Source organism: Rattus norvegicus, chromosome 2 (genome assembly GCF_036323735.1).
Source record: "Rattus norvegicus strain BN/NHsdMcwi chromosome 2, GRCr8, whole genome shotgun sequence".
NCBI lineage: Eukaryota > Metazoa > Chordata > Mammalia > Rodentia > Muridae > Rattus > Rattus norvegicus.
In genome coordinates, this window is record NC_086020.1 from 233,625,064 (window position 1) to 233,637,664 (window position 12,601).

General features: G+C 40.9%; 1 protein-coding gene across 19 annotated transcripts in view; it reads right to left on the minus strand.

Moving 5' to 3' along the window:
- Nucleotides 1-414: 414 nt before the first annotated feature.
- Pdlim5 (PDZ and LIM domain 5) overlaps nt 415-12,601 on the minus strand; it is a 168,105-nt gene continuing 155,918 nt past the window's right edge. For 18 of the 19 annotated variants that reach the window (XM_039103056.2, XM_063282478.1, XM_063282477.1 and 15 more), the window contains 4 exons: nt 10,006-10,186; nt 8,163-8,283; nt 5,746-5,861; nt 415-3,562 (listed from right to left, as the gene is read on the minus strand). In XM_039103056.2, coding sequence (XP_038958984.1) covers nt 3,473-3,562; nt 5,746-5,861; nt 8,163-8,283; nt 10,006-10,186 — 508 coding nt within the window. In that variant the 3' untranslated portion in view covers nt 415-3,472. 19 annotated transcript variants of the gene reach the window in all.

The following is a 12,601-nucleotide window of genomic DNA, read 5'->3' on the forward strand; positions in this document are numbered from 1 at the left end:
CAGGTAATAATGGCGCTCATGACGCTGAGCTGAGGACACGAGACAGCCTGGCTAATACCAAACGTGAGGAGAAGGAAATCTGTTCTGATTATGATCTAAGATACAACAAGGCACGATACTATGTCACTCCAGTAAGTAATTTTAGTGATAAACACATAAAGACAGCTTATCTACTAACTTGCAAACATGTCTTATACATTGTACATGCAAAGAACAGAAGGTAGATAATACAGTAAGAGCAGTATTTTCAAATGTCGTGCTCTGAGGCTGGCTGACACGGCGGCAGAGACTCATCAGGGGTTGTCACGCCATCTCCAGTCCTGTGCCGACGAAATGTGACTTTTCCCCATGCTCACTTAAGTGAGAGCACAGAGCACACAGGGAGGAAAAAAAAAAAAAAAGCCAGGCATGCTGTCGACATTATGGCAGTTGTTTATTGAGTATATGCTCATTACAGCATCACTACACAGATTACATTTCTCATGTGATTTTTTTTTAATTAAAAATATATCCAAAAGCAAAAGAGCAGCTGTACACAGACTTTAAAAGGTGAAGAAAGAAAAGACAGCATGGACAGGTTCGGCACATTACACATAAGAGTCCAATACCTTAAGCATTTGGAGGTGAGGGGCAGGACGCAATACATTTGTGTAAGACTGTCTCATGGTTTCCTCTGCATCATGGAGATGACTGAACTGCAAATGCCGAAGAACATTAATGCTGCACTGAATTCACACTGCAGTAATGACTTTTCTATGGAAGCTCCTTGGAAAGAGTACATTTTGTCATAGATCATTTTAAACATAGTTTTATATCAATATTCAAAGGATTTTGTTTACAAACTCTTTGTGAACAAATGGTTACTTTTGTTTTAATACCATGGCCAAATAATTAGGCTTCAGTTTTTACATGGGGAAGGTAACCTTACCAAGGGGAAGCACGGAGTCACAGGAACACAAGCAGGTTACTACCTTGACTGGCAACAGTCAGACAGGACAACAGAGAAACAATCAATCTGGGCCCGTAAAAATCTGGACAACGTGAAATCGAATGAGGGATGTAAAGTCTTGCACCATGGATTCCATCTGGAGTTTATCGAGTACAGCCTTCGAAACATACATCCAGCAGGAGGAAAGCTCAGCGTTTGTAGGTGAAAGTAGTGAAAAAAAAAAATGCTACTGACACAGAAGCCATAAATACCCAGGGAGCTTGTCAGAGGGTAAAGCACTGTGCCAGGTAGCTAAAGACCCACGCTGGTAAACGAGACAAGCCAATCCCCACTACAGACAGATCTGGTTATGGTGAGAGCTCATTTTCCCAGAGTTCACTTTTTAGGAATGGATATAAAATTTGCCATAAACCAGGCAGCAAAGAATAAAGACACAATGCCAAATTAATAGGACGTGCTAGCCTTTTACAGATTAAATTCAGAGAAATACAGCATTATAAAAGGCAGCATTATGCTCTACAAGTAACTCACAGAAGTAAAGACTTAATTAAAATGATATCTTAGAGAACAATACTTCTATAAGAAATCCAAGTTGAAGACAAGTCTTTGAATATACAAATGCCAATGAGTTTTTGAATATTATCTTTGCACAGCATCTAAGAGACAAAACAAAACTACCACATCAAAACAAAATCACCCACTCATTTTGTCGTATAAAGCCAAAGCCTGACATTCAGATCTGAACTAACGCACATGAGCCATCAAGTCTGGTACTGATCAGTGCAGCAGCAGAGAGACCTAATGTATCAAGTTCCAGCACTGACTTTCAAAAACACTTCCTGCCTTCCCACAAGCACAGGTGAGGAGGTAACCTGGGCTGCTACAGGAGAAGCTTTCGGTTTGCAATGTGGTGTCACCCTTGCTGTTCGCTTATGTCCCAGTCCATTACTATCTTCATGTAGTACACATTTACTAGATCATAGACTAGCAGCTTTCAGGACAGATGCCTTGAAAGTTCTTAGTGAGGTTAAACAAATACTGTAGTCTAAGACACACACACACACACACACACACACACACACACACACACACACACACACGGGATGTACAAGTGCACTTGAGTGATGGGGCAGCAGGACCCTGGGAACTCTATCTGGATTCTAAAAGCACCTTGTCCCCACAGATTTAAGCTATAACTCAGCAGGATCTTGGGCTTTTATTCATTGTAGAAACAATAAGAAAAATACAAAATGCCGTCATTTGTTTTTTCCCTGGGGAGTGAACCACGCTGCACGGCTGTCTTCCAGTCCCTGTCCTGACTATAAGCAGTGCCCTGCAGGATACTCTACCCACTCGTGAGGAACAGATGACAGGGGAATGTGAGAACTGCATCATGATTCCTCCTTACCACCGAACACCAGAGAACCAAAGTTGTCTAACTCAGTGATCACACAGCTGGAGGGGATTTACTTACTGATAGAAAAGAATCCCAAATGAAAAACAAGAAACAAAATCCCAGAACAATTTTAAATGAGCAAAAAACACAGTAACAATATTTAGTTGGATTTTATCAATCATAACCCTCAATCCAAAAAAAAAAAAGAAAAATTACTGGGCAAGGCATTTTCGAATCTTCAGTGAGAGACATAGCTGTGCAAGTCAGTCAGCTCATCATCTGAAGGCGGGAAACAGTTCTTTTAAGTTTCTGCTTACAATTGCTTCATTTCCCTAATTCCTTATCTTCTACCTACTCCTTTCTAAAAAGGAGACAGGACTATCAGAGTCCAAGGATACTGAAATATCTTCAGCCTAAGAGACGGCAAGCACGGCCGTCTAGACCAGGCAGCCATGCACAATGCAAACGACCTGCTCTATCTGAAGAGGGGTCAGCGTCTGTGACCTTAAGCAACATGGCAGCCTCTGGGAGAACAGGAGAGATCACAGAATCTCTTACTGGCATCATACGCATTGATCAAGAATTTCCATCTTACTAAAGGTAAGACGAATGATAAGACCAAAGCAAGCACATACGCTGAACAGAAAAAGAGACTGCCTACTCTTGAAATTTATTTAAACTTCTACTTACTACTCCAAAGATAAAATGGGTTTATTAAACTATTATTCTTGTTAGTAAGGTTTAAGGCACTTTTATTGCCTTCTGTGGATTCTCATAGCTACCACCTCAAAAGTATCATTTCAGCATAGAGGCTAGAGATTTTAATTCTAAAAATGTAATCCTTTGCTGATTTATTCTAAGATGAACTTAATAGCCAGGAAATTGATTTTTATAAATTGATTTTCATGGGCAGAAAATACTGGCAAGGAATGACAAATGCCAAACTCTGTGACTTTCTGAAGGCAAACGTTTTCTCAGATTTGATTTTTAATGTTTGAGTTTATCCCTTCAGGGCTATTATTATTATTTTAGAACTCCGTATAAATATTAAAACTAAAAATTAAATGGTAATTTTAATTTTCCTCCTTTTTCTTCAAATTTCTTCTCTTTCCTGGAACTGTTGATTTTCAGAAATTCACAGAATGAGCATGTTTTTTGCAAAGTGGCTTGTCCTTCTTGGAGAAAAATGTCTGCCCTTCCAAACTTTCACAGCACACCTGGAAAAAAAAAAGGAGAGAGAGAGAGAGAGAGAGAGAGAGAGAGAGAGAGAGAGAGAGAGAGAAGCATTATGTAAAAGAATAGCATTATTTAAATCAAATCTCCCAATGGAAAGTGACTGCCCCAGAATGAGCAACATTACAAGTTCTTTAGACAGTTGTGTGAGACACCCTGGCACTTCATGATTACCATGACATTTTGTCATTTTTAAAAAGCAAAGGGTGATTTTTTTTTCTAGAACATAGACTGATTTATTTAAATAACTGATAATTGCTTTTCTTTACTAAGAGGAAAACACTTAGTCCCAAAGGAAATTTTAATACATCAAAAGTCACATTAAGTATATAAATTCTAATGATTTTTAAAAAATCTGTTTCCTCTTACAGAGAATTAAAGCATTCAAAAGAAACACAGTTTGACTGCTTTGCCAAGCATGACCAAAACTCAAGTCAGTCTGACCTATAACACACTGGCCATAGATGGCTCTTCTCATTGTCTTGTCTTTCATTGTGTGTACGTATGAGTATGGTATATGCATGCGTCAGGTATCTTGGGCACCCAGAGAACCCTGGTTGTCAGCTGCCTCACATGGATACCGGAAGTCAATCTTGGATCCTCTGCAAGAGCAGTCAGTGTTCTGAGCCTGACTCAGAGGTCACTGAGCCACCTCTCCAGCCCCAGCAGGCTGGTTTTTATTTACTTCCTGGACAAACTATCCATTCAAGAAGGAACTGATTTAACTTGAGTCTACCGTGAAAGTCTTAGGCAGGCAGCATCTGCCTGGTGAGTGGCTTTAAGATCCTGCTACCCACACTTTCACCTCCATGTTCTTTCTGCTGCCTTGCAAGCTGACAATGCTCATAAGATCTTCCTGAGAAGGAAACTATGTAGAAGCTGCTCTTTATAAACTTTATGAAGTCTAAAAGACGATGAAATAAAAATATGGATGAGCTCAAAGGTAATGGTTGAAGAAATCATTTGATTTCACCTTTACCTAATTCTTTTATGCACCAGGTATCAAAACAGTGTTAGATATGATTAAATCTAACAGCGCTAACAGAAATCAAATACTGTCATGGAACAGCTCTACTGAATATTAGCTTCTAAATGACAGAAAGTACCTCATGCCAACGTTAATCTGATCTATCCTAATCATTAAGAACGTCAGAACACTAGGTATAGGGATGCAGACCTTCCATTCCAGATCTCTGGAGGCAGAGGCAGGCAGATCTGTCTGAGTTCAAGACTAACGTCATCTATCTATCAAGTTCTATATCAGTCAGGGAACACAGAGACCCTGTCCCTACAAAAAGCTGTGGGGCTAGCTCAGTCAGTAAAGCCCTTGAGTTTGACCCCGAGAAACCATTACAAATGGCGGGCTTGCTTGTAATCCCAAGAGGGAAGGAGAGGGAACTGGGGAATCTCTCGCCAGAAGCTCTAGCCCATGAGAAACTTGGCTTCAAAGAAGGTGGCCAGTGTTGTCAGAGTGACACTTGAGGTTGTCCTTCAGTCTCCACAAACATGTAAACATATGAACACACACATGTACACAAACACACATACATACAAACACATAAAAATAAATCAATCCAAATCCCAAAGCACTAAAAAAAGACAAGTGAAGTAGGTAATATCTTCCATGTTCATAGTTTCAAAAAGAAAAGGAAAAGAATCCATGAGCTACCTCTATCAGTCAGGAGGAAAATTGAACCATCTTGCTGGTTCTCTAGTTTTTTATAATTTCTTTTCCATTTAAGAAATATCTAATGTATCAAAAAAAAAAAAACCCCTTGAGCTGTTTAATAAAAGAATTTAAGAAAATGACTCATATTAAAAAAAGAAAAAGTATCTTCTCCTTAGAGTCAAGAATGCATTAGAGGGTAAAATCCTATTATATGCCAAATAATTTCAAATCCAACTTTTAAGAACATCAAAAACCACTGTTCCTTAGCTTTGAGGAATGGAAAAACCCAAAGTGCTGTTACTCCCATTAAGCACTAAGCTTTTTTAAAATTAATTATCTTATTTATCTACATCCCAAGTGTTGCCCTCCCTCTCCAGGTTAACGGAGTTCTCCCTCATCCCTCACCTTTGCCTCTGTGAGCCCCACCCCCATCCCCATACTCCCCCACCCTGGGGTATCAAGCACTAAGCTTTGACCAGGGCAGTACAGTTTACTTACGGAGCACACAAAGCAAGTGTCATGCCAGGTGGAGCCCAGAGCTTCCAGGAACATGTCACCAGCCTCTATGGGGAATTCACACCCGCGACATATTGTTCCAAAAAGTGCATAATAGTCTGCGTCAAGTAAGGAGAGAGATGCAATTTAAACATGGCGAGGCTTTGGAACTGCGGGTCACAGCAGACAGTGGTTAGGATGGAAGTTAACAGAGGTTAAGACTGAGGTGGATGTGAGGAATGCATTATCCCCGGGAGTGAGGCAGCTTGGTTGGGAGTTCCTCACTGATGGGAGACAGGACAATTTCTGCAGACGGTCCTTGTCCTTTCTTTATTATTAAATAAGAACACCTGAGATGCACGGTTTTTCTTTCCCACACTTTTCCACATTTTCATCCTCTTTTATGACATTTCATCTGTTGTGCTGACCTATGATCCAGCTTTTGGCCGTCAGTCCTGTCAATATAGCTGAAGTTGGAGGGGAGAGATTCTATAACGTGCGGTGCTATGCTAACATGCTTCAGCACCAAGTGTTGACTTCACATCCAGTGACTCTCCTGGGCAGAGCTCCAGCCCCACGGAGGTTCAGCGTCTATAGGACAGGTGTGGATGCTCATCTCAGGGGACTTTGTTAAGACTGGGATAAGGACGACTGACAAACAAACGAAGGAAGAAGTGCTGTGATAGAGAATGGGTAGCCTACACTACATTATACAGGAAGGTTCTGGAGATCTAGCAGTCATGATGAAACTTGAAGAATCATACTGAGATCAGTTAGAAGAAACTGTAAGAAGGTGCTGGAGCAGGGGCTGGGGATTTAGCTCAGTGGTAGAGCGCTTACCTAGGAGAAATAAAGTCTCGGCCATGTTCAGAAATAAAGGTGGGTTAGATCTCAGGTCAAGATGTACAGGGCAGCAGATAAAAGCCCACAAAGCAGGTTCTAGCAAGGAGAATAGTGCCCTTCTTATAGAAATCCTTTACAGGACATAACACAATCTGACTGGCATTGTTGAGGGTGCCCTGATTTCTCCCCAGCTGCTACTGGGAAGTCCAAGCACAGAGCAGGCTGGGCGTGGCGGTGACACTGGAGATGGATGGAGACGATTGTCAACACCCACCGGAAGCTACTTGTTAGATTGGGTTTTGGAAGAACAGAGAAAGAGAGAAATTCTAGGCCTCTGGACAGTGGGCTGTGCAGCCATCTACTGAGATGGGACCACTGCTAAGAACTGGTTAAGGAAAAAAGACTAAAATTTGATTGTAATCCCCCTCTGCAGGCAGTGCATTAGTTTTATGTCATGATTCCCTTTAAAGTGTATTAAACACCATAGGCTAGGCAGACGTCTATGATTTGGCTCACGTAGAGTGTCTTACAAAGCTGCTAAAACTCACAATCTAAGTCAACTAAACAAACCCAAGTCTCTCTTCAGAAGAAATAAGTCACTGCAAAACACAGGGTATTCTGAGAACGGTAAGCAGTTTACAGCCAACTTTACTACTGACAACCCATGGCGTATTTTATTGGAGGTTCTGGGGGCTTCCTGGTGGACAGCCTGGAGCAGAGCCAAACCTGCCCTAACTAAGGGGCTGAGGGGAAGGTGAGAACCAGAGCAGAGTGAAGGAAAATGCAAGCGGTGTGGAGCCAGCCTCGGACACAAGCTTCCTGAGCTGCATCCCTGTGCAAAGTCCCGTTTCTAGGACCACACTCGTAATTTCAGTCCAAAGTAAGATAAAAACTCAACAGTGGGAATGCAGTTAATGGTAGTTAACAGAGGCAGAGTAAGGGAAAGCACGTTTCATATTTCGGAATATGCATTGTGGAAGCAATAGCTGAATGAAGAGTAAAAGATAAGAAAGGTCACTGCAGATGTGCAAAGGAAAAGGAAGCGCTGGGCACTGGGATGAGAAAACGGGATTGACAGGTGCTTAGAACCGAAATTATTAAGAATAACTTTACCAGGGAGCAATCTAAGCCAGGATCACTCTCCTATTCAGTGAAGTAGCAAAGGATTTCACACTTACTTTTAAGGTTGCTGCTTTAGAAAGCAGAGCAGTAACATCTGAATGTGAACATTCTTGTGCTTATAAGCACTTGGTATCTGTTACTACAATTTGTGCCTTTAAGCTACGTTTTGGGTAGAACTTATATCTATAAAGGATTGGAGATCCAAGCATAATATTTTTCCTAAGGAATGCTAATCTTCTTAAATGTTCATAATGAAGTTGGAAATGTTTGTCTCAACAAAGTCACAAACAGTTTTGTTGTTGTTATTATCGTTGTCGTTATGCTATGTAGAGTAATATGCAATACATCTAAAACGGTTACGAAAGCTCGTTGGCCCTGACTTTTCTTTCAGTTTTGCAGCAGTGTGAGTGTCTCGGCCTCGCTCTCACCTGAGCGCTCACGGTTTATTGTCTCACCTGTCTCACAGTAGGGCTCGCCATCTTCCAAGTGGAAAACATTATTACGGATGGGTTTTCCACAGGCCACACACACAAAACAGGACACGTGCCAGGTCTGCTTCAAAGCATTGATGACTTCCTGTTATAGAAAGGAGGACGGACGTAAAGACAGAGGACAAGAAACATACCAACATCCACTCTAATTGGTGTCACACGCTAACTCAAAGTAGACTTACGGATTTCATAGCTGTCTTGAACTTTTCAAAGAAACAGGAGATGCCCAGTGGTAGATGCTGACGTCACTAGAAGCTACTGTGATATGCGTGCTTTTCATTAACACAAATCCATAAACTTAAAGAACAATTACTACTGCTATAACCATCACACACACAGCAAGTAGGGAGTGCTTGCTACAACACACTCTGCTTTTTTTCAACGGTGTCAGGACGTGTTACTCAGAAAACTTTCATGGCATTATCTTGAAAATGTCACGGAGGAGGGGGAAACATTTAAAAACTAAACAAGCCTCAACCCCAGTGCATTACGGAAGCAATAATGTAATCAGTTTAATCTAATCAGCTCGCTGAGGGCTTAGCTTTGGGAATCAGCCGTGACTATACTCCTCACTCACTCCACTGAGTAACTAACGTGTGCACCACAAAAGCAAAAAGGCCTCTGGTTAAATACTCCAAGATGCAGGATTTGGAAGGCATTTGAATCATTAAGAGGTTTGGGGTTATTAGTTTTCCAAGAATTGTTGAGAAGAGGTAAAACAATTAAAAAATAATTTCCGAAGAATACTTAATACCATAGGAATTTTTTCTTTCTTTTCCTAGAGTCTTATGGTTTTCAACTATTATTGACTTTTTATTAATTACCCTCTGATACACAGAATGTTTTTACTCACTAACATGGTATTTTAACATGTTGTTTACTAACTGATATTGGTCAGCAGTTATGAAGAAACAGGCCAGCTAGCCATTATACTACCTTATTACCAACATAGTGTACAAAATGATACCACAGAAATAAGTCATGTAAGGTTTCAGACCTCTTTAAGCATGTCCTCAGTAAATCACACTTTTCTAGAGTTTCATTATTGTATTTCATATTAAGAGGAGTAGGTAGAATCCAACTTTTATATGTTAAAGCCAAGAACACTGGTTTCTTCTAAAGTCAAATTCCCACTACAATTCACCTACAGTAGGTACCTGACTCTTATGATGCCATTGATAACTGGTTGTTACATGACAGGATATACATTTATTCATCGTTATTAAGTTCTTTTGCCAAGGAAAGTACAGCATGAAATGCTTTTCCTATCACATGTTCACTTTTATAACTGAAGTCACATTTCAAACATTATATTCATTCAAATAAAAATATCATAAAGTTCACATTTTCCATATTTTGTATATTTCGTGAGATCAGTGGCCTGTGCTTGAACTCTGACAAGTAGGAAAAGCTACTCTTATAAAAGCTATGGAATTTAATTTAAGCCAGCCACGGTGTTGGGTCTTGGAGCTCCTGTGTGTGGTCCTGGGCGACCCCTTCATTCCTGAGCAAACACGGCCCTGCTGAGGTAACACACCCACAGTCACTTACTTTCCCATAGAGGTAGACTTTCACCAGACAAGCCAGCACCCAGTAAGACAAAACCAAAGCCCACTAACCCCAGGAGTCTGATATATTTCTTTAGAGGTCTGTTAAGTTTTGTTTTATAAGAAATACTACTAAAGAAAAGCAGAGAGGGCTGATAAAACAACAAGAAAAATCAGGTAAAAATAATGAAAAGATTTTATTACAAGACCTACATGGCTTAAGATGTACTAAAAATAAATAAGTAGTTTCAAATACTCACCCCAAGGATCTTCCTCTGGCACCGGCCACATTCAGGAGCAAAGAACTTCTCATAACATAGCTCACAATACAGTGCTCCCTTCTCCTCCACAAAGCCTATATAGGCCATCGTGTTTTTGCAGTGAGCACAGTTGAATTCTTCTGGATGCCAGGACTTCCCCAGAGCCACGAGAAAAGGTCCCCTGCCAACGGGAAAGAGACCAACTAGACTCAAAGGTGAAAGCTTCTGGAGCTGTCCTGGAGAAACCCCCTTCCATATATGGTTAATTAACTGTCTGCTCTATGTCCTTCCTAGGACTGAGCATGGTGGCACTGTCTGTCGACTGCACAGCACTGAGCGTGGTGGCACTGTCGACTACACAGAGACTATATTTGTGTAAAGAGAAAGGGGATGAATTGTCCTAGCTCTTGGAGGTTCCCTGTTGCTGGGACTCAGGGCCTGTTTGACTGAGTTGTAGTGAGTCACTCCGTGTCACCATGACAGAGAGGAGAATGCTGACTAGGATAGAGAAGAGTCAATCACAGCAACATATTATAAGATGAAAGGAAAACAGGAAAAAAGTTTTCAATTTGGCAATGTTCGATCCTTAAAAACAATGATTTCCTGAGAAGAGTCAGTCTTTCCTCCCCACATCTGATTTACTTCACAACTTTATTAAATGTTTCGAATTCACCTTCTAAATTGGCCACAGAAACTGAGCTGTATATTATCAGTTTTTTGAAGCTAGTTGGAAGGGTTTTATTTAACTCCAATGTGACTAATTTAAATTTCACTGCATTAAGAACATTTGACATGAGATCTGCCCCCGAACTGTACTTAACTATGAATAACAGTGCTATGTACACCATGTACCATGGTGTTGTACAGAAATCATTGTTACTTGCATAATTGAAGATTTATACCTAATGTCTACCAATCCCTCCCCTTGTCCTCCTCTGAATGGGACAGATTTTGGGGGGGTGGGAGTTGGACAATAAGAGCTTATTTTATATCCTAAGCTGGTCTGAAAATTAACTGATAGCCCCAGGGGCTTCAAGTTCATGATCCTCCTGCCTCAGCCTACCAAATGCTTGGGATTATAGGTATAAATGACACCATGCTTAGCTATGACTGATTTTAATGTGCATTTTTCTTTATCAAGGTAACAAATGTTTGTATTGGTAGATTTCCCCCCAAATACTACAGCCATGAAATGATGGTTTGTTTGGTTTCCTGAAGAGGAACCCATTAGGAAGCCTTATCTAGTTAGAAGACTGGAGACGAAGCAGACTAGCGTCAGCAACACACTCGTGGTAGCTACATCACACTAATTTTTATTCATTGAGCAGCTTTACCTCCAAGGCACTTTTACACTTATCTAATTTGTTCATACGGCATTCCTGTGAGATAGACCAGGGCAATTACTATAACTCAGTTCAACAGACGGAGCAGCGAGGCCAGAGTATTCAAAAGACATGGCAAACATCAAGACATTACTGAGCCAAAGCTAGGGGCTGATGCTTCTATTTCCCAGCGTTCTAGTCACCCGAGACTCTGCTTTCAATTTTACCCTGTAAACCAGCACCACAGAATGACCACAGGCAATTACTGGCTATCTCGTAGCACTGGACATAGGCTGATTACTACCAGTACCTCATTGGGATAAGCATCATGCGAAACAGCTTCTAACCTGTGACAACACAAATCTGTTATTTAACAGCTACCTCACAGGGCACGGCTGCATATGCCAGTGACTCCACATCTGGAGCTGAAAATGGGGAGCCTGAGAGTACCATGGCTTGTAGAGAAGTGAGCTTCTGGGTCAATGAGAGATCGGAGAGCGTCTCAAGGCAGTAAGGCAGAGATTGGTACAGTACATCCAGTGTCTTTCTCTGGCCTCTACATACACACACATGGGTGCATGCACTCACATACTCATGTACACTCTACAGAAGACACACACAGGTACATGCACACCACACCACACATACACATACACACACACACACACACACACACACACACACACACACACACACACACACACACACACACCACCACACCACACCACACCACACACCACACAAAAAAACTATATTTGTTTCTTTTGGCAACTGTTCCCCACAACCAACAGTCTGGTGCTACCATGTCCAAATCCACATGCCAAGCTTCTTAATAAAAACACTATCGTTTACTCAGATTCAGCTCTCAATTCTGCAAAAGCCAGGCAGTAGAAAACCTTGTGTAAATGAAACTTTCTTCTGTGAAGCATATAAAGTATTTTCTAGTTTTACCTTTTCTTAGCCTATTTATTAAGAATTTGGTGGTATTTTTGTTCTTGTGACTTTGCTATATTAAAGGTAAGTAATGTATTATTGGTAAAGCTTAAAAGCAAGGAGGGTAATACTTCATGATTAGTTTTGCAATGACTAACAAGGAAGGCATCTGCTAACTCTTTATAAAAGAAAAGAAATGGCGGCAGTGTGTCACGTATTGTAAATAAATCTATTACCTCCAGTCAGCTGTCCCTCCATTTACAACTGCTTTATGAACAGTCTCACTTCACAGGTTATCTCATTAGTTTTCCTAGGTGTATACTTGGCAAGTACTTCACCAA